Here is a 21,088-nt window from a genome sequence, read left to right as displayed (position 1 = left end):
GACGGGACCCCTTGATCGCGATGCCAGGAGAAGGGAGCGTCACAGCGTCGCGCGCTTGTGGCTCGACGGCTCTGGAACTCCGGATCTTCGACGGTTTCTGACAGGGATAGCAGTGTCTGGGCTGGCGTCGCCAGCGCATCACGGGCGCTCCTGTTGCTGGCTCGAACCATCCAGGGCTGCAGCAAGACCAGACCAGAGCTCCGTGCCCCCATGTCGTCGTCCAAGAAGTCGTGGCTGCAAGGGGCGCAAATCAGGTTCGTGGCGCTGACGTCACGCGTCTGCCGTACCTCCAGTGGCTGACGCCGGCCCCACCTCCATGTCCGCGTGGCCAGCCTCGGTGAGCGGTGAAGGTTCTCCGTAGAGTTCGTGCCGAGCCGCCAGCGTTCACTGTGGGCGTGTGGGCGTGTGAGCGTCGGAATCGAGATGCTGTGTCTCCCTGGGTCGCCGTTGGCTGGGCTGTCGTCACTACTGCGCCCATGCCTGACTTGCCAGTGCCTGGAGTCTCAGGGCCCAAGATCACGAAGACTCCAAGCAGTCACAGGTATCACCACCAGAATCTAGCACCAACTCACCCCTTCCCACCGCGGTTCACGAATGGCAGGTGTCACGTGGAATATTCGAACAAGACGGTTGCATTCATTTCACCAAGTAACATCTCTCTAGTCAGAAAGACGAAGGCCAGCACTAAAATCAAGAGTCCTCGATAATGTTCTGGAGCGTATATTCGCGGAGCTCACGACAGATCTCTCTCTCTCTCACACACACACACAGATATCGGGCCAGGACAAATACGCCATGCAGTACTATGCAGTAAATAATAGAAACCAATACCACAAGCGGCTTGCTAAATTGGTTCCCTTTCAACTGGGGATCTATCACCGCCACGCATCAAACACCAAAGCGCCATTAGAGCTCGTCCGTCTCATCATCATCCGTATCGTAAATGAACACTGATGCCCTTTTTGCCGAAGACGACTCCATCTTCACCATCGTCTCGGCCGCTCCAACCTCACAGCTGCCCTCTGCCTTGACCTCGGAACTTTCTCGGGCGGCCTCTGCCGTGACGAGCTCCCGCTGCGCCTCAGCAAGCCTCGGGCTCCCTCCCTGATCTGCCGTCTCCACCTTGACCGCCTCACTCGACGTGGACGTGCGCTCGGGATTCGACCTCTCCCGCGAGGTTGACTCCTCGGCCATGAGCTTGTCTTCCCTGACGCGATAGAACGCATCGAGGCAGTTGCGCCGCTGCTCCTGCGTCCAGTTCTCCACGACGAGTGCAAACTGCGTCGCATTGGCGAAGCCGAACTCGCGCGCCATGCTGCAAAACTGCCGCCGCATCACGTCCTCGGGCGGGTTGTACCGGTAGCGCCTCAGCCTGCCGTCGGCCCTGGCGTCCATCACGCCCTCGAGCAGCTGGCTGCCGAAGAGGGCGCTGTTGCCGTCAGGGTTGTCTGCCTGGGACGCCATCTCGGCGGCGCGAGACAGCTGCTCCTCAATCTTGGACGTGCCGATGACCTCGGAATTCTCGTGCGTGTACTCGACGCCGGCAGAGGAAAGGATAGCCTGGATGGCATCGCTCTTGGCCGATCGTTGCTGCGGCTGCGCCGCCGCCCCGTCGGCGTCTCGTGCCGTCAGTAGACTCGCGAGCTGCGACATGCCCCCATCCTCGGCACTGCCACCCTCTGAACCCTCTCGCTTCATCCACGTAGTCTCTTCATCGTTCGCCGCCTGCTCCATGTCCATGCCTGACACGGCAATACCGTTGCCGGCCCTTGCTTCAGCAATGTTGGTCTTATTGACAATGTCGCGGATGACGAGTCGGTCTTCCCGAAATGTGAAGAGGTTCGCGAGGCCGAATATCTCGCCCTTGCGGTTCTCGTCCTCCTGCACACCTTGAAAATAGCGGCGTTCGGAGGAAGCCGTGTAGCCAATGTTGGCCTGCTGTTGCTTGTAAATCTGCCGCGCGTACACAATCTCCTCGATCGTGCCCGAGGACACGAGGCGAAAGACCTCGACATCTCGCCGCTGACCGATGCGGTAGGCGCGGTCCTGGGCCTGCAAGTCATAGGACGGGTTCCAGTGAGGGTCGACAATGACAACCTTGTTGGCTGCCGTGATGTTGAGCCCAACACCGCCGGCCTTGGCCGAGATGAGGAAGACGAACTGGCCGGGGTCAGAGTTGAAGTCGTCGACTGCTTGTTGCCTCTCGACGTAGGAGAGAGACCCGTCCAAGTAGGTCACGTTGTAGCTCGTGTTGCTGAAGAGGTGCTGCAAGATTCTCAACAACCGAACACTGTGGGAGAAGACGAGGACCTTGTCGCCGTTCTCGTGCCAGAACTTGAGTAGCTTCTTCAGGACTTTCCACTTGCCGCAAAACTCCGGATTGGCAAGGTTCATGATGGCGTCCCGGTTGCTCAGGAGTGCCTGCCATTTCTCCGGGCAGCAGTCGCGCAGAATCCTAGCCTGCCGTGCCTGCTTATCGTCGGGTTCCGTGCTGGGGGGCACGAGCAGCATGAGGTGGTTCGCAAGCTTTTGCAGCGTCGTCACGGAGGGGAAGATGACGGACTGCCATGACCTGCCGTCCGCCACCCTCGCATCGCAACACCAGCCTCGCTTCTTGCCAGACCCGCACGCACAGAGATTCGAAAGCGTACGGAGCAGCTCGAGCTCTGGCTGTCCTACGAATCTTTTATAAGCGGCCCGCTGATCCTCCGTCAGCGGGCAGAAGACAACCCTGTCACTCTTTTTGGGGAGTTGATGCGCAATGAGAGACTTCATCCGTCGGAGGAAGAACCCTGGGAGGAGGTTGGTCACCAGCTTCTTCGCTGCTATGCGTGCGTTTCGCAGTTGATAGAATGTGGCGTCGTGGGACTGCCCCAGCCGGAGAGGGCCTGCGATCGTCCGGTCCCATTCGCCTGCCGTGCCAAAGTGTCCTGGGTTGGTCCAATTGAGCAACGTCCAGAGCTCTGTGTAGTTGTTCTGTATGGCTGTGCCAGTGAGACCTATACGGCACAGGGCGTTGATCTGACTATCGTGAATACAACGAAGAGCAAAGAGAAACAAGACAAGAAGCGCGTGTGCGAGGGCCCATATCACGTACCTGGTTCATGGCCTTCGTGATCTCGGCCGAGCCCCTCTTCAGCGCATGACACTCATCTGCCACGACGGCGTCCCACTGGATCGTGTTGATGGAGCTGGCGTGGTTCTTGTACGTCTGGTACGTGGTCACCATGATCTCCAGCATGCCGGCCCGCGCCGCACCCAGCACGTCCTCCTTCTGCGCGGTCGAGCCGTGGAACAGGTCAATGGACCACCAGCCCCAGCGATTCAGCTCATTCTTCCAGTTCTCAATGAGCGAGCCGGGGCAGATGATGAGCACGCGGGGATACCACCGGCGCGCATCCCGCCTCATCTTCCTCATGCGCTTGCCGTCGCGCGCGTCGCCCGTCTTGCCAAAGGCGGCCGTCAGAAAGGCGGCGACCTGCACCGTCTTGCCGAGGCCCATGTCGTCGCCCAGCACGCCTCCGTTCTGGTACACGAAGAGCCTGTGCAGGAACTTGACGCCGGCAACCTGGTAGTCGCGCAGGTACTGCGCCAGCGGCGCCGGCAGGACGCCGCCCGAGTACTCGAGCTCGACGTCCTGGTATGGGCGACACGGCCTGACGCCCGCGCTCTCGTCAAACTGCGGCCGCACGGCCACCGCGGCGGCGTCGTTGTCGTCGTCCGAGAAATCGACGTCGGCGTAGTCGGGCGGCAGCAGGAGTCCGGCCTCCCGCAGCGCTTCGCGTCTCGAGTCGAAGGCCCGCCTCCGCTCGCGGAGATAGTCTGGCGCGCCGGCGACCTCGTAGTCATCCCGCTGGTCTGTTTCTGCTGCCGCTGCCGCTTCCTCACGTTCTTCCCCTTCTTCCTTCTTCGCCTCTTCGTCCTTGGACACCTTCTTGCCCTTGCCCGCACCCTTGCCCTTTGGCCTGGCGACTGCTTTTCGCTTCTTTTTCGCGTTCAGATCCAGACCGTCATCCGAGTCGGCGTCCCATAAGACCTTTTCCTCAAAGTCAGGGACGAGCTTGCGCTTCCCGAGAGCCCTGGCGCCGGGCTGCACCGTCGCATCGCGCTCAGCGGCGGGCTCATCATCGGAGAGAATCTCGATCACGCTGGCAGGCTTGTTGGGCGCCATTAGGGCGCATGGTGGCCGAACGATGTCCTGCCAAATCACCAGGAACCTTGCCAGAACCTGTTGGTTTGGGTTGGTGGGTTGGCGGGTTGGCGGGGTACTCGAGATGTGCGCTGGGGGGGGGGCGGTCGACACGAGGTGGTGCGAGACGCGACAGGGAAGGAGCGTGATGTCAGACCCATGGAGCGAAGTCAGGTGACCTGAAGCCTGCCCTACAATCATTGTCTGATGCTTTTTCTTGTTTCTGTCCCTCTCACTTTACTTTTCTGGAGCTATATTACTACTATTATCCGATTTGTCAGAGCCGGCTCTTGCTTGACCTCCATGGGTGCTTTGAAGCTTTCGGTCGCTTCTTTCGGGCGATACCAAATTGTCATTGGCTTTTGCAATCACACATCCATCACTGCGATACACTCTGTCACAGCACACGTAGACTGCATGATACGCTCCGGCAAACCGTCATATTTATACAAAGAAACTCATTATGTACTGATTGTAGTGTAAGTTGCTCATCACAAGTGCCTCGAACTGAGACTGGCAAACGCATCGGGACTGTGGCGTCCGTTGGCCCAGTTCATGTCTGCAAACGCCATGCTCTCGCGGCTGACGTGTGCCTTTTGTTGCTGCGCGCCGGCATGAACAGCGGGAGCTGCGGGCGCCGGAGCTGTCACCGGGGCCGCCTGCGCCGTAGGCACACTGCCCGCGAAGAAAGGGTTGTTGCTGCTGCCGGCCAGTGGCATCGACACGCTGCGCATCGGCTGCTGGAGCTGTGGTTGGGCGGTCTGTGCCTGCGCCGGTGCCGCATTGACTTGGTTCTCAAAACTGGGCGCCGCAGCCCCAGTCTGAGGTGCGTATGGGTTGCCTGTCTGTTGTGGAGCGAGCTGTGGTTGGTTGAAGAGAGCCATGATGGAGGCTTTATCCGCTCGCTGGGCATACTGGTACGTGGGCTGCGACGGAGCGTAGTGCCCTTGTTGCTGGAAGGGCTGAAATTGCTGCTGGAACTGGGGCGGCTGCTGCTGCTGCTGCTGGACGTGTTGTTGAGGCTGGACTTGCTGTTGAGGCTGGGGCTGTGGCTGAAATGGTTGCTGCTGCTGCTGCTGCTGCTTCTGCTGCTGGATCTGCGCTTGCGTGAAGAACGGATTGCCAACTGACGGCGAGAGCGGCTGTGGGGAATTGTAGAAATTCGACTGCGACTGCTCCGGAATCTGTCCAAGGGGTGGCGACTGAATCCTGGTGGGCGAACGTGCGAAAGGGTTGTTGGCAAAACCGACAGACGAGGTTGTGATGGTGTTGACGGCCAGATTCTGCTGTGGCATCGAGAGTTGGGATTGTGTCGTGAAGAAGGGGTTGCTTCCTGTGGGTTGCTGCTGGACGGGCTGCGGGTATGTCATATTACTATTAAAATTCATGGGCGCGTAGGTCTGTGGTGCCTGTGGCATCGGAGGCGTTGCCGCGGCGTGATCGTAGGTGTGCTGAGATACACCCCCGGTATGATTGGGAAAGAGAGGCTGGGCTGGTGGCGGCGCCAGAGACATGTTGCCAAAGGCCTGACTGATGTCCTGCTGCTGCAGTGGGGCTCCGAAGGGGTTCGCGCCGATGTAAGGGTTCTTGTTCTGGAGTGTTCCGGTGGATTGCGCCGTCTGAGGCTGCGCCGGCCACATGTCAAAGGGGTTGTTCGATGTTGCGGATTGCGGAGAGGGCCTGTCTTGGAACGTCGACGGTTGAGGGATGGGGGCCGAGCTCGAGGACATGGGCGTCATGGATCGCGAAGTGCGGAGGGTTCTGCCGCCGCCGGCTGGCGCGATGCCGGGGGATCTCCTGTCGGCGTCGGCTGCTCTGACAAGAGTTTCTATGGCGCGCTCCAGGCTTCCGTTGACGCTCCGCAGCACGGTGATGTTTTTCTGCGTGTCTCCGAAACCCATGTCACGCAAGTGCGCCAGCTTGCTCTCCGTGTCGTCCGACTTGCTGGACTGAACGCTGGCGCCGAAAACCTTGGAGGGCTTGTTTTGAAGGTGGTCGTCTGGCGACGGGCTCCGTGGATAGTCATAAGGGCTAGGCGGGGGCCTGGAGTCTCGCGCAGCGGCCTGCTTTTTAGACCGGGATGACAGAGGGAGAATCGAAGAGGCGGATCGGAAGCTGAACTTGCTAGGCGTCTTGGGTGGTAGCGGAGGAGGGATGCCTTCATCCATGGTCCTGGCGCTGTGGCTTTTCGTGGGCGCGGGAGTCGTGGTGTACTTGGATCGGATGAAGCGCTCCATGGCCGAATCGGCCTCGTCGGCGTCGACGGGCACCGGAGGCTTCTTGTTCTCGGGGTTGTAGATTTGGTTGGAGGTGACGTTGCCAACCTTTTTCATGTTCTGCGGGGTCACAACAGTGAGCTTGAGCGACTCTCTCCTCTGTGGGCGGCGGGCCGCGGATGTGTAACGTACCTCGACCTGTTCGTTGGACCAGCCATCCATACTCAGGGACTTGACCTTGGAAATGTGGGTGCCAAGCTTTCGATGGATCGAAGCGCAGCGCATGCAGAGGAAGACGCCCAACTGGTCACCAGTGTCAGTTCAGAATCGCGGTGAGGTGGACAAGCCTTGTTTGTTGGTCGGAAAACGTACGCTCCATGATGCCCACGCTGTCGAGTTTGGTCAGCCACACGTAGCTCAATGGGGGGGAAGGGGCAGGGCATCAGTCGAGGGGGCCGAGAGGTTGCGCACCTGGGTTACGGGCCTGGCAATCGGCGCAAGAATTGTTACCGGGCACCTTGGCCACAAGTTCCTGCAGCGCCTTTTCGTTGCGCGCCTGTTGGCGCTTGCTCAGGACGGAGGCCATGTTTCGCGCAGTGGTGGACGGCCCGTTCGTAATGGCGGGGGGAGGGGAGGGGGAGGAGACGAGTACGTTAGGGGTAGGCGGAAAGAAGAAAGGCGGGCGCCCAGAGCCTGCGAGACAGGATGGTGGTGGCGGGGAGAGGGTCGAGTCGAGCGCGGTGCGTAGGTGTTGCGAGGTAGTTGCTGCTTGCTCGTTGTTGTTGTGGTGTTCGCTGTTGGGCGATGAAAGGAAGGCCTGGGCTGGGTCAGGGAGCACACCTATGGAGCTCCTCCTGAACCAGGCTGAGCTTCTGAGTCGATGGAGTGTCGGCACGCACGCGGCCACTGCACCCAAATCGGAGCGAGTGGTGGGTTATGGCCAGAGTGCTTGGGGGGTGCCCCGTTGTAAAGGATGCCAGGGACAGGGAATGGGAATTAAATGGGCCGCCCGCGAATGACGCGAGGTGAACAAGACGAGACCCCTGGCTCGTCCTCTTTCTTTGTTCGTAAGCTGAGTGCTGTCGTCCGTAGGTAGAATACCAGAGGAAGAAACTACAGCACGCTGCGGAAAAGATATGCAAGGACGAATGCCGATGTGAGTGAATAAGGTGGCGGAAGGGGGAAAAAAAACAAAAAGAGAACGCGGGGTTGATCTTCTGATGGAACTGCAGAGCAGCACAAAGTGGTGGTCCTGGCCAAACTGCTGCATGGAACTTTTTTCCTTTTTGGCATGTTCCAGACGAAACTCGGACGGGCCCAGGAAGAGAATGAGAAGTATTCTCTGCCTCTGGGGTAGCAGCGATGCTAGCGACCTGCCTAGTACATGGTAGGCCATGCTTTCCACCCGCACCTACTAAAACGACCTAGCTGTGACGGACACATAGCTTTTATTGGCGGGGCGAGACTGAGACTGACCGCGCTGCCACTGCCACTGCCACTGATGGGATGGTTCGTAGAGACAGTGAAGCGAATGCTCCCCACAACGCGAGGCAGCCCAGAACAGGAAGAGGACCAAGACCACCGCCCAGCCGCCCCCTTCTCAGCAAGAATACTTCAGGCGCAGGAAACCAAACGCCCTCAAGGGCTGCCCTCAAGGGGTTTCCCTCAAGGGAAGAATGGGATGGCCTTCCCATCCCACCGAACCTGGCCCCATGTCCTGAAAACAGTCTTGGCGGCCAGAAACAAAATCGACGGTGCGAGCTCCAGCGTCCCATCCGCGACTCATGAAGGGGCCGAGTCCAGAAGAACAGAGAGGAAAGAAAGGAATAGCACGAAAAAGGAGGAGATTGGATATGGGTGTGGCTCAGATGGGAAATGGCCAGCCACACATGTACCAGTGCCTCTCGGGAGAGAGAAAGAGAGAGAGCATACACCCACCACGGCAGCAAAGAAGAACCTCCCCCTTTCCCCAATACCAGGCCTTTAATGAATAGGTAAGCCATCTGTCTACCTCGTCCCTTGGTCAACACCCAAGGACCACAGGCCAAGCCTCGACGCTGTATCCCGATCAGGGCCTGTGCCAACGTAGCACTAGCGAATCCCTAAAGGCCCGCCTAGCCCTGCAAAGAAGACTCGCATTCGATGATGGACCATCGGGGTGGGGGCCGCAGCGGATTCACTTCGCGAGTACCCCGAAACGAGGCCCCTACGAAAACGACAAGAAGCGCCAACGTGCATCAAGGTGGATATGGAGAGAATGGGGCAAAGTGTGACGAGGATACGACTGGACACGAAAACCCGAAGCGCCACACAGGTCGAGCCGGCCAGCTGCTGTGAATAGGAACCTCGATTCTCTTGGGCATGGCATCCTCCACCCGTTCGTCCTGGCGTGGCGCAGCAACGTCACCGTGTTCTCCCCCCTTAGCCTTCCTAAGCGGCCCATTGATCGGTCGACTGAAGACGGGCATGCTGCAACACGGCGGGATGCGGCACGGGAGGGTCACGCGGCGATGCTGTGAGCTTGGTGCGAGCCGTTCTTGCGTGCACAGTATCTCGTGTGCCAGGCCTCAAATGAAATGAGAGTCTGGTGGGAATCGTCCGAGCCCCCGTTGTTGGAAGAGCCCAGCCCAGCATCTTGGCATCGAGTTGAGGAAGGCCACAACTCCACTGGAACGGGTAGAATGAGCATTGGTCTGTAAGGGTAAGACTCGCCAACCTGGGGACTTGGGGCAGGACAGAGAGAGGACCGGCAGAGGTCTGCGTTCATCGTCGGATTCTGATGATAACGTCGCCGACTGCCCACCGTGTACATATATGATCCCGAAGGCCACGCACTAAATAGCGGAAGCCGCGCGGTAGGTGCGTCGTGCCTTGTGCCTCGTTATCGGGTGCCGCTGGACCCGCGGCAGGACGGTTCTTCGAGGTAGGTACCTAGGGACCGACGGAGGTACCTTGTGCTGGCTCGCTGAGGCGTGGGCTGTGTGGCGCCCTGCTGTGAAAGGTGCACTTGCAGGCGGCCTGGGTACCACCTCGCGCCGGTGTCAGTGCGGCTGCAGGTGATGAAGACCTCAAAAGTGCCATAGAGTGCCCCTGTAGCAGTGACGTGTCTCCGTTCCTAGCGCATGCCCTACCCACCTACCTACGTAGGTACCTACGATGTAGACCTACCAGGCAAGGCACGTACCTCAAGGTGTACTGGGGAGCCCAGCTCCGCGCCCAAGCTCACCTCAGCACCTCTCGGCATCTCACCTCCACGTCAAGTCATAATTAAAGCCTCCCTTCCCATACCTCCTGCGCACCAGCCTCACTCAGTTTAGACTTCCTGAGCCCGACGTCTGACCTTGTTTCGTCGCGTTTCCCTGCACCCCGCCTCTAACGAATCTGTCGCAGATCCCTCGCCATGGAAAGCTGTTAGTGTTGGAACCCGGGCGACATACCAAATAGAAACAACACGTCCTCCACCTTTGCCTCGAGCCTCGCCTCTGCAACCATCTTGCATCTCGCCTCAGACCTTCGACGCGCACCTGAAATGGCCGGCCACGAGCAACTTGAGGTCCACAGCAAGGTTTGCCATCCCACTAGCCATTCCGCCGTGTCGCCGTCGCGCGCAAGACCCAAAGCTGACAGCAGACATAGTCGTACATTGTACGCTGGCTCAAGGTTGAGGACGGCCAGAGCATCGCGTGGACCGTTCAACCGCATAAGAAGTCAATGTACCTTTTCTCCCCCCCCCCCTTTCTGCTTTCAAACTGTAGCTGACGAGCTTCCCCTGCCGCACAGCAACTTCGGCATCGTCAAACATCCCGGCACCGGCGCCACGAACATTGTCCCAAGCCAGTCGGACGACCCCGCAACCCCCTCGGGCGTGACTTCGGGCGTCAACGACGCAAAACCAGCCCGTTTCGCCAAGAAAGATACGATCACCGCCCAAGACCAGCTCGCCAGCAAGGGGTTCATTCCCATCGAGTGGCAGGGGCGATGCGAGGCCGAAACCCAAACGACGGGCACGCACGACGTTCTGAAGGGCCAGGCCGGCATGTACGGCCTGGTGTTTGACAATACCTTTTCAAAGCAGACCTCCAAGACCGTCACCCTCTCCCTCCGCACATACCCCATCGGCTCGCCGCCCCCGACGGCGCAAAATGTCCCGAATCTTTCCCTCGGCAACCCTGCAAAGAGTGGCAGCAAGACAAGCTTGGGCAAGCACGGCAGTCCTCACATGAACGCTGTGGCCTCAGACTCCCAGGACAGTCTTCATAGCCATGTGCTGGGTGGTAGACCTACGTCAGTGTCGGGCCGAAGTGACGGCGCGGCCAACTATCACGTTGGGAACTTGCTCAAGAGGAGGAGAAAGAAAGGACAGGGCTACGCACGTCGCTTTTTCTCGCTCGACTACTCGTCGTGTACGCTATCGTACTTTTACAACCGCAACTCCTCGGCACTGCGGGGCGCCATCCCGTTGAGCCTCGCAGCCATAGCTGCAGACGAGAGGCGCCGGGAGATCAACATTGATTCGGGCGCTGAGATCTGGCATCTCAAAGCCTCCAATGTCAAAGAGTTTGGCGAGTGGGCACGCGCCCTTGAAAAAGCAGTTCGCATCGCTCGAGGTTTTGAACCGGCAGAGGGACAAACATCAAAGGAGAGGGGCACCACCACGCCTCTGCGCATTGCCACTGGACTCTCGAGGACAGCGACTCACAACCCCCTCGAGGATCGGGAGTGGGAGCAGGTCGAGTCCTTGGTCAGCCGGACTGTGGGCACCAGAGATGCGCTGCGCCGCCTTGTCAAGGACATGTCTAATACGCCACGGCCCGCTCACAGCAGCGGCAGCCAGTATTTATCACCCGGCGGTAGCTCAGTGCATAGTGAGGAAAGGGAGGGCTATTTCCCCTCTGAAAACCAGAAGAGGCCCTTCTGGAAGCGCAAGTCCAGCATCGTCAGCCCACAATCTTTCCAACCCATGATATCGTCATCCTTGGCGGTTCCGTCGCCGGGCTCTGCGAACCCCCGCCAGTCAACAAACGGATCTAGTCATGCGAGGAAGAAATCGAGGGGTGTTGCGCAGGAGGAGAAGAGCATGCAAGATCACTGCGGTGCATTGCTGAACGATTTGGACTCGGTTGTGGCTGAATTTACGTTATTGATCGCAAACAGCAAACGCCGGCGTTTGCCGGCGCCTCTCTCAGCTGCAGCCTCAAGGTTGAGCATGGACACTACCTCAACCGATGAGTTCTTTGATGCTGAAGTGGGCGAGACTGGCTCTCAGATTGTCCGCATCGACAGGAGTGAGGAAGACGATGCTGTGGAGTCTGATGCCGACGAGGCCGAGCTGCACGACTCGTCGTCAGCAGCCTCAACCATCGCTGACGAGGACACGGGCGGCTTAGATGAGGAGAGTTGCTATCCCTCCAAACCGAAAAGCCTCACCCCTCTTCCGGTAGACATATCGGTCGAGAGGCGCTCGAAGATCCCGCCAGGCCTGGTTCAGCCCCCGAGTCTCATAGGCATCGTACGGAAGAACGTCGGCAAAGATCTTAGCAACATTAGTGCACCCGTCTCGGCAAACGAGCCGACCTCGATGCTTCAGAGGATTGCTGAGCAGCTCGAGTACTCGCAGCTTCTTGACGCGGCAGTGCAGCAGAAAACGGCCAAGGACCGCTTGCTGTACGTGACTGCGTTTGCAGTATCGCAAATCAGCATCAACCGATCGAAGGAGCGTGCTATCCGAAAGCCGTTCAACCCTCTACTAGGCGAGACGTACGAGCTTCTACGCACCGAGCAAGAGGTGCCGGGCGGTTTCCGCCTCATTGCGGAGAAGGTCAGTCACCGGCCCGTCAGGTTGGCGATGCAAGCCGATTCCTCCAACTGGTCTTTTAGCCAGTCACCAGCGCCTTCACAAAAGTTTTGGGGCAAGAGCGCAGAAATCATCACGGAGGGTCGCGTGCGAATTGCGCTGCGGTTGATGGACGGTACGGACGAACTTTATTCGTGGACGCACGCAGCCATGTTCCTACGTAACGTTGTTATGGGCGAAAAGTATGTCGAGCCCGTGGGCACGATGCATGTCAACAACGACACTACGGGGGCCAAGGCAGTAGTCGAGTTTCGCAGCAAGGGCGGCATGTTCGGCGGCCGCGGTGAGGACGTAGTTGTCGAGACTTATACCTCGGACGGCAGCAACTCGGGAAGTGGGTTGATTGGTACTTGGATAACCGGACTCCGTCGAACAGAAAACGGCAAGGCTGTGGGAGACGATGTTTGGAAGGTTGGCAAGTTGGTGGACAATGCCGCCACAACGTATGGTCTGACCCAGTTTGCCGCGCAACTCAATGAGATGACGGAAATCGAGAAGGGTCGACTGCCGCCGACGGACAGTCGGCTACGGCCCGATCAGAGGCAGGCAGAGCTGGGCGACCTCGACGCGGCGGAGGAGACCAAAGTGGTGCTGGAAGAGGAGCAACGTGCGCGGCGGAAGGACCTCGAGGAACGGGGCGAAGAACACAAGCCGAAGTGGTTCGTCAAGCTGGGCAATGGACCAGAGGGCGAGGAGGTCTGGAAGATCAAAACGGGCAAGGATTCATACTGGGAGGAACGCACACGAGGTACGTGGAACGGAGTGACAAACATCTTCGCGGTGTAGACGAAAGGGGCCGCCAACACTCATTGTCGTTGGTGCCTTGCGTCTTGGGGTCGTTCGTGAAATGACTGAAGCGAGTGGCCCGCCAAGTGATCTGATCGGGGCAGCGAAGGGGGGCGTTCGATAGACGAGCAGCTGATAGACGATCCAACACGGACATTGGATCTTCGCCGGGGTGGGTTCGAGACATGTTGCAATGCTTGATCGTGATGAGATGATCGCCACGGCGGATTCCCATGTCACGAGCAACGGCGGCTGGCAAGCAATAGCCGCGTGTGGGAATATCGCGCCAGGTAAGGATTGAGATCCGGGATCCGGGAGATGCAAGACATCGACGGCCGTCGCCCCGGAAGGCAGGTGATCCGTGGACAGAAGCGACCTTGTTGGCAAGGGATTCCAGGAACTGCAGCGTGTCCTCCACGTTGCTTGCTACTGTTGGCCCATAGCTCGAAGAGCCCTGCCAGGGCGGGCAAGACACACGGGAGACTGGTCCAAGGGTGAGATGGGCAGCACGCCTGTGCGGGACAACATGCCAGTGGAGATGTGCCCCCCCCCCCAATTGGGATGCGACGCTGTAGCGAGGACTTTGGGAGGTTCTCCCGTCTCGTGTGTTTTTGGTGGTCTCATCCGCATCCAGCGGGGCCATGGGGTGTCACACTGGCGCCGTAGCAGGGCCGATGCTCACCGATGTCTTGCCATGCCCAATGCGTCCGATGTGTCGGGTTCGACGCTGGTGTACGGGAGGCTTGCTTCTTCGGCCGGCGGCGGGCGCTGAGGGCACATCATTTCGGTCAGGATGCGCGTGTGCGGATGCGGAACTGGAGATCGTCATGGTCTTGGTGGATGAGGTGAGGGGGCCAGTGTCTGCTGTGTGGGCGATTCGCTTTCATGACGAGCGAGAAAATGAGCAGTTGCGAGTCAGGCAACGAATGCCGGGCAACAGCAGAGGCGCGCCTGCCGACTGCACCAAGTAAGGTAGGTAGGTAGCTACCTAGTTAGGTACCTTATGTGGAGCCTTGACTGCCCGAGCGGTTGGGAGAAGAGGCAGAGAGCTACGGGACATGGTTCGCGCCTTCTCATTGACGGCGAGGCATCTCATGGCAGGGCGGTACCTTGGAACGGGCGCAGCGCGGAAGCTGCGGACTGGCGAGCGGTGCACGGCAAGCAGTACCGGCGTCCAGGAAAAGGGTCCGTTGCACAGCATACAGCCCCCCAACAGCCAGTCAACCGGCAGCATTTTGTCGACCTGCAGGAGTCGACACTGGGCCCTGAGGTGAGGTAGAGGCAGGTGGTGCCTGTCGAGGGTACCTCCCTGTCTGACGGCAACACTCTGTCCCGCGTTGCCTTGCTGTGCGTGCTCTGCACACACTGGCGTGGGTGGTCTGTGTAGGCGAAGCCAACCAAGCTGCCGGTACCAAGCCCGACGAACCTGGTTGGGGCTTTTCCACAGGGCAGCCAACGGGACTTTCCAGCCGACCTCCAGTGTCTCACTGGCGGCCACAAACAATAGTCCATCTGCACCCCTTTCTGGGCATCCCCACGTCATTCTGCCTCGTGGGCAGATCTTGTCGATATCCTCATTTAATGATCTCCAATGTCTAGGTCAAATTTTCAGCGCTGTTCATGGTGTTTAAGGGGAGAACCGGGGGTGGAAGGGCGGGACAAGGAAAAGTCCGTGCGAAACGTAGCCTTCAGGGACTCGCACTAGGAAGCCCACCCCCTTCACCCTAGCGCGTACCTCGGGAACAGTGGCAGTTCCAGGTCAGGCTACGATCTGGCGAACAGGCCTAGGGCAGAACAGCACCTTGCCTAGAAGCATCCACAGACGTATCCTAGTGCTGCGGAGTATTCCATGTACCCTGGTGCCTTCCACTCACACTCCTAAATGCGACCTGCTGATGTTGAAGGGTACTTGCGAGGACTCTGATCAACATGACCGTCGAGGTCACCTACCGGCGCCAGGAAGCAGACATACATACCCTTCCGTTTTCCCCGTGCTGACAGCCCTGAGTGTGCATGGCCAAAAGGGCGAGGTACCGTGAGGTACTCTGGTGGATGGGGCCCGTCTGGCTGTCAAATGCCAAATGCCAAATGACAAAGTGGCACAAGCCCCCAAAAAAGATCTGAAATCCGATGGGAAATGCCACTGGAACGAACCCCTCTTTCCGCCTCTAGCATGGCCTCTAGCATGGCCTCTAGCATGGCCTCTAGTATGGATCCTTCCATAACCAGCAAATCCGTCCGTCCCGTCTCAACTGACTTGGGTGCCTCTCCCCACCTCTTTCACTGCAAGGTAGAGAGGTAGCAACAGGCCTTCCGCCTCGCCGAGCTTGCCCATCATCCGTGGAGCTTCATCTCTTTCCGAAGTGTGGCACAGAGACAAGAGGCCACGAAGGGAGTCAATCACCGACCCAGATGGAAGGCACAGGGAGACGAACCTCCCCCCCCCCGGAGGCCGGTAGCCAGAGACGTGGCGCCAGTCGCAGCAGCTGTGCGTTCAGGGTTGCATGTCATCTTCACGAATGAGGGCACCTTTCCAGATTACCGGGTACCATTGACCCCTCCTCGCACCTTTGGTCGCGCACCTTGCACACCTTGCTCTCCTTCTCATGGATCTGGGTCCCCCATCCCAACAAAGCCCCCCCCCTCCCTCACTGCCTGTCGACCCATCCATCCCATTGACCCTGTGGCTCTCCCGACCTCGCGGTTCGAGAGTCCTGGCCGACCCAGTTCGCTGGATCCAATGCCCTTGGCCACCCACCCACCCTCCCGCTCTGTTCTCCATGTTCCCTCCTCTCCACTTCGTCCACCTCTCTCTCTCCTTCTCCTCTTTACGGCCGGCCGGTCCTCCATCTTCTGAACTCCTTTTTTATCCCTTCAGCTCCCTTTCCCGGCATTCTTCGTCTTGTCGCAAGTGTTCAGGTGGCCGCCTCGTACCGCCCTGTCGCTGGACTAAGAAGCCTGAACCGAACCGACCAGGCCATCTCGACGTGCCCGTTCAAGGAACGCCTCTGCTTGACTTTACCTTTGTTCACGGGGAATAGCCCACCACGCTACGTTTCCGGATGAATCGAGTCGAGAACAGCTTTTTACCTGACCCGGTCAAACCATAAAGCCAACCCGCCAACGCATCTTGTTGCTCTGTTTTAATTTGTTTCCTCCCCGTGCCCCTTCCTCGGACAACACCTATCACGGCCACTCTACAGCCCCCAAAAACCTCCTTCCCCCGGCAGTCGCCAACTTGGATCGACCAGTCCCTCTGCCAGCCTCGTTCACTCACCCCGTCGCCATGGCCATCGACCCGCCCCATCAGCCGCCGCCGCCACCGCGTCCCTTGGATCCATACGCATTCACATTTGAGTCCATTCCTGACAGGAGGTCCGTGAGCAACAATTCACACCTCGAACCTGATTCTGATGTGCGTTCACTCATCTCCAACTCATTCTGCTGGGCACATGCCATCGACTCGGAAAACTGACATTGAAACCTACAGCCCGGCTATGATGACGAGTATGCACTATGGCCCCTATTCTCCGGCCGGCTTTCTGCACCGGGCACCCCTGTCGAGGATATGGCACTTGCTGACGCCGAACAGAGGATCAGAATCCATCACCGACAGCATCGCCAACTTTCCTCAGCGATTTGGACGCACTTACCATGCTTACCAAGCTGGATGTACGTGGTGATTCTGGTGTCAGCCCCCTCTTCTGGCGTGATGCACTCATCTGACCTTCCACAGCCTACGTTTTCCCCAATGACGATGTGGAATGTGAGCGTCTGGAATTGCAAGGTCTTGTCATGACCGAGTTATTCGGCGGCAAGTGGTTCCTCGCTCCTTTCCCGGCCGAACGGCCACCAACCCGCGTCCTTGACGTTGGTACCGGCACCGGCATCTGGGCCCTGGAGATGGGCGACAGGTTTCCCGAGGCCCGCGTCTACGGCATCGATTTGTCACCCATTCAACCTACTGCAGTGCCATCGAATGTGCACTTTTTCGTGCAAGATGCGTGAGTTGGCACCGCGTGAGCCCCAGATGCTGCTGCGCTAACGTGCTGCGTTCCACAGGTCTGAGCGGTGGGATTGGAGGGAGCCTCTCGACTTCGTCTTTGTGCGCGGCGGTATCGGGTCCTTTGCGAACTTCAAGGAAGAGATCGTCCGCCAGGCTTTTGACAATCTGGAGCCAGGCGGCTGGTTCGAGACGCAAGACTTCAACTGCGACAGCCAGTCAGACGACGGGACCCTGCTACCCGACAGCGCTCTCCAGCGATGGTTTGACGATATGAACGCGGCCAGCGAGATGATACAGCGGCCTCTATCCCAGGCTCACCTGGCAAAGAACTGGCTTGCCGAAGTCGGGTTCGTCGACATTCATGAGAAGTGCTACAAGATCCCCCTCAACGGCTGGGCCAAAGACCCCCGCTACAAGGCGCTCGGCAAGCTCTGGGAACAGAATTGGATGAGCGGGCTTAGCGGATGGAGCATGTCGCTCTTCACGCAAGTGCTCGGGCGAACGCCGGAGGAGGTTGAGGTAAGGACTCATGCTGCCCAGGTGCACCAATGTCCCCACGTGTGATTCGTCGGCTGACGGTACTGCCAGGTCTCCTTGGTCGATGTGCGAAAAGATTTCAGCAACCCCTACATTCATGCCTACCAAAGGATCTACGTTGTCTACGGCCGGAAGCCATTTCCGCACGAGGTGGCAGGGTATACCGGCGACCACGAAATGACCTGCTGAGCGGACTGTTGAGCAGGGATGCATGACAAGTCTCGGGGAGGGGAAGGAAGGATCGGCCACATTGCTTTACGGGTCCTTTTGGTAAAGGAAGGCGTTGCGAGATTTCATGGCACTGGGTAGCCAGGGTGCATTGCGACGGTCTGGCATGAATGATTCATCATGTTTTTATGAACGAAAGACGGGGCACGATTGGACGGTCGGACTTGTGCTTTGGCGGACTGTAGTTAAAAGCAGTCGATAGATGTCTTTTGCGTATTGGGGCATACCACGTGTTGTTGAATTTGACCTGGCAAATGGAAAGTCAAGAAAAACGTCAAGTGAAGAAAAAAATAAAAAAGGGGGGCGCATGTGCACGGTAAGGTGAAGGAAGCAATTGATTTCTCGCGGGACAGACACTTGGTTCTTTTTCCTGGCTGATGCGGCACATCCCGACCTGACGGTACGGTACGGCACGGCAAGTGACCAACGGCAGACAGGGAAGGGAAAAGGGCCTGCCCAATCGATCAAGAAAAAAAAACAATCGACCTCTGGGGTGCTTGACGCCAGGGCTTGGGGGCCGCCCGGGCGAACCAACCGCTCGGGATGAACTGCGACTCGCTGTGCCAACAGCGCGCTCTCGCTCTCGGATGGTGTGTGAAGAATGCGTCGCAGCAGGGTGGCTGCTGTGTGTGGCTGGTGTCGTCAGACCGCCGCTGCCATGGTGTGATTATGTCATCCTGACGTTTTCTCCTGCCCACGGTCCACGGCTGGCTGGCTGACTGCCTGGAGGCCATCACAGCATCTATCTGCCTGGAGGCCATCACAGCATCTGCGCCAGTCTGTCTTTACTCACAGCTGTCGACGATTGTCGAGGGACATCAGCTCGGGCTCACGACTCTGCTGTGCCTTTCTCTCTCAAGCCGCTTGGCTCTTTGATTTGGGCTGCCTTGAATAGGCCCTTCACCTGAGGTCCTCGAGACCGCCAACCATGAGCGCCTACCGCGCATTCCGGCGGCCCCTTGCGCCCATCCTTCGAACCCCCGGCCCCGTGCCTCGATGCCTCCCCCGACCGCGATACCCCCCGACCCAAGCGACCGCGGCGGCCGCACGGAGGCTCTTCTCCCACGGGCCCCGCCGGCCCTGGCTTCACAACGACGCACACGACCGCCTGCGCAGCGCCCGTCCCATCTTCACGGCCGACAATGTGCGGCGCACCGTCCGCAGCCCGCGCACGCACACGGTCGTCGTCGTCGCCGTGCTCGCGGCGGCGGGCTTCTACTTTTCGAACCTGCAGACGGTGCCCGTGTCGGGCCGACGGCGCTTCAACTGCTTCGCCGACGAGACGGTCGCCGAGCTGAGCGCGCAGCAGGTCCGGCAGATTGAGCTCGAGGTCGAGCGCCAGGGCGGCCGCTTCCTGCCCGAGTGGGATCCCAGGACGAGGCTCGTCAAGCGCGTCATGGCGAGGCTCATCCCCGTGTCCGGCGGCGGGGTGCTGCCGCGGGACGAGCACGACGGCGCCGGGCCGCAGCACGACACGTGGTGGGGCGGCGGCCAGGAGGGCGATGGGGACAAGAGCGGCGGCAGCAGCGGCAGCAGCAGCAGCAGCAGCAGCAGCAGCAGCAGCAAGGTGGACTGGGAGATCCGGGTCATCGACGACCCCAACACGATGAACGCCTTCGTGCTGCCGGGCGGCAAGGTGTTTGTGCACAGCGGGATCCTGCGGGCGACGCGCACCGAGGCCGGGCTGGCGGCGGTGCTGGGCCACGAGATTGCGCACAACATGGCGTCGCACGTCGGCGAGCGCATGAGCGGGTCGATCGGCATCAACATTCTGCTCTACAGCTTCTACGCGCTGTCGTACGCCATCCCCGGCGGCATCATCCTCATCCACTCGCTCGGCGGCGGGCTGCTCGACATGATGTTCTCCATGCCCATGAGCCGCATGCAGGAGAGCGAGGCCGACTACATCGGGCTCATGCTCATGGCGGAGGCGTGCTACGACCCGCGCGAGGCCGTCGGCTTTTGGCAGCGCATGGAAGCCGCCGCGCGAAGTCAGGGCGAGGAGGTGCCGGAGCTCATGAGCACGCACCCGTCGGTGAGTTGACCCCCCCCCCTCCCCGTGGGTGCTCGATGGTGTTGAATTGTGTTTTTTTTTGTGTGATGACTGCTAACGTCCTGGTCCCCCTTTTTTTCTCTCGTGTCGTAGAACCAACATCGTATTGAGAAGATTCAGAGCTGGCTGCCCCAGGCTCTGGAGAAGTTCCAAACCAGCGACTGTCAGGGCACGTCGGCGTTTGCGGATGCTTTCCGACGGGCACTCGAGCGCGGCACGCAGTTCCAGACCATCTACATGTGAAGGACGGCTTGAGCAGGATGGCGTAGAAAGGGTTAGCGAGGCGCTGAATGGATGGGATACACGGCGTTCTAGATATCCAAACTCAATTCCACCCCAACACTATAATGCGATTCATTGAACCCAGCACCCTGATCGACAAATGTGACCTTCCGCCCTGGCCAGATGCCCTGGCTTGCCTGGCCAGATGCCCTGGCTTGCCCGCATGATTAATGGCGACCATGTGATTGGCACCCCCAGGCCGCCGACCTTCCCCCCAGATGACGCTTCCACAGGGGGGCCCCACCCAACTGTCCTCCGCCCAGAGATGAGCCGAGGTAACTGGACGCACGCCGTGTTCGAATGCTGATCGACCTCATCAACACAGGCATAGCCGCGGACCAACCCAACGACATTCTCTGTCGCCTCACTCCATTCTTCGCCGCAACCAACACACACACACACACACACACATCCATCGGTCCTCCATCAAAAACGACCTCACCCTCTAGAACACCTCAGTCTCATCCCGTCCCGCCCGCACCCCACCGTCACCATGTCCAAGTCATTCACCACCGCCGAGGTCGCCAACCACAAGACCGAGAAGGACATGTGGCTCATCGTCGAGGACGGCGTCTACGACATCACCGGTACGGTCCCCCTCCCCTTCTGCTGACCTCGCGGTCCTCCCCTGATGCCCTCCTGCCGACCGAATGACGTCCCGCCAGGCCATCAGAGAGCCAGGCTAACTCGGCCCCAGCCTTCCAGGAGGAACACCCGGGCGGCGCGAAGATCCTCAAGCGTTTCGCCGGGAAGAACGCCACCAAGGCCTTCTGGAAGTACCACAACGAGCACGTCCTCGAAAAGTACGGCGGCAAGCTCAAGATTGGCACCGTCAAGGAGGCTGCCAAGCTATGATCCTCCTCTCCATCTCTCACTCTCTCTCTCTCTCTCTCTCTCTCTTGTATTTTCGAACTCGGCCGTTGGGAGCGCATTGGTA

General features: G+C 59.3%; 6 protein-coding genes across 6 annotated transcripts; 4 read left to right on the top strand and 2 right to left on the bottom strand.

Annotated features, from left to right (window-relative positions):
- Window positions 1-906: 906 nt before the first annotated feature.
- Window positions 907-4,171, bottom strand: D7B24_001552 (uncharacterized protein; the record flags this gene model as incomplete). The annotated part of the gene is made up of 2 exons (XM_028635778.1): window positions 907-3,021; window positions 3,098-4,171. 2 exons carry the CDS (start codon window positions 4,169-4,171, stop codon window positions 907-909), a joined length of 3,189 nt encoding a protein of 1,062 aa, XP_028491861.1.
- A 509-nt stretch (window positions 4,172-4,680) lies between these two features.
- Window positions 4,681-6,991, bottom strand: D7B24_001551 (uncharacterized protein; the record flags this gene model as incomplete). The annotated part of the gene is made up of 4 exons (XM_028635777.1): window positions 4,681-6,525; window positions 6,598-6,708; window positions 6,778-6,794; window positions 6,877-6,991. The coding sequence occupies 4 exons, from the start codon at window positions 6,989-6,991 to the stop codon at window positions 4,681-4,683; spliced, it is 2,088 nt and encodes a 695-aa protein (XP_028491860.1).
- Window positions 6,992-9,934: 2,943 nt separating this feature from the next.
- D7B24_001550 (uncharacterized protein) lies at window positions 9,935-13,045 on the top strand (the record flags this gene model as incomplete). Its single annotated transcript, XM_028635776.1, has 3 exons — window positions 9,935-9,970; window positions 10,042-10,118; window positions 10,186-13,045. The coding sequence occupies 3 exons, from the start codon at window positions 9,935-9,937 to the stop codon at window positions 13,043-13,045; spliced, it is 2,973 nt and encodes a 990-aa protein (XP_028491859.1).
- A 3,286-nt stretch (window positions 13,046-16,331) lies between these two features.
- Window positions 16,332-17,777, top strand: D7B24_001549 (uncharacterized protein; the record flags this gene model as incomplete). Its single annotated transcript, XM_028635775.1, has 5 exons — window positions 16,332-16,420; window positions 16,536-16,717; window positions 16,782-17,049; window positions 17,108-17,570; window positions 17,640-17,777. 5 exons carry the CDS (start codon window positions 16,332-16,334, stop codon window positions 17,775-17,777), a joined length of 1,140 nt encoding a protein of 379 aa, XP_028491858.1.
- Window positions 17,778-18,744: 967 nt separating this feature from the next.
- D7B24_001548 (uncharacterized protein) lies at window positions 18,745-20,112 on the top strand (the record flags this gene model as incomplete). The annotated part of the gene is made up of 2 exons (XM_028635774.1): window positions 18,745-19,851; window positions 19,963-20,112. The coding sequence occupies 2 exons, from the start codon at window positions 18,745-18,747 to the stop codon at window positions 20,110-20,112; spliced, it is 1,257 nt and encodes a 418-aa protein (XP_028491857.1).
- A 532-nt stretch (window positions 20,113-20,644) lies between these two features.
- D7B24_001547 (uncharacterized protein) lies at window positions 20,645-21,006 on the top strand (the record flags this gene model as incomplete). The annotated part of the gene is made up of 2 exons (XM_028635773.1): window positions 20,645-20,738; window positions 20,849-21,006. 2 exons carry the CDS (start codon window positions 20,645-20,647, stop codon window positions 21,004-21,006), a joined length of 252 nt encoding a protein of 83 aa, XP_028491856.1.
- Window positions 21,007-21,088: the final 82 nt, after the last annotated feature.

This window comes from Verticillium nonalfalfae (genome assembly GCF_003724135.2).
Source record: "Verticillium nonalfalfae strain VnAa140/NRRL 66861 chromosome Unknown scaffold_130, whole genome shotgun sequence".
In the NCBI taxonomy this organism is placed as follows: domain Eukaryota; kingdom Fungi; phylum Ascomycota; class Sordariomycetes; order Glomerellales; family Plectosphaerellaceae; genus Verticillium; species Verticillium nonalfalfae.
The sequence above is the reverse complement of the archived record's forward strand: the minus strand, read 5'-3'. Positions and strand labels throughout refer to the sequence as shown.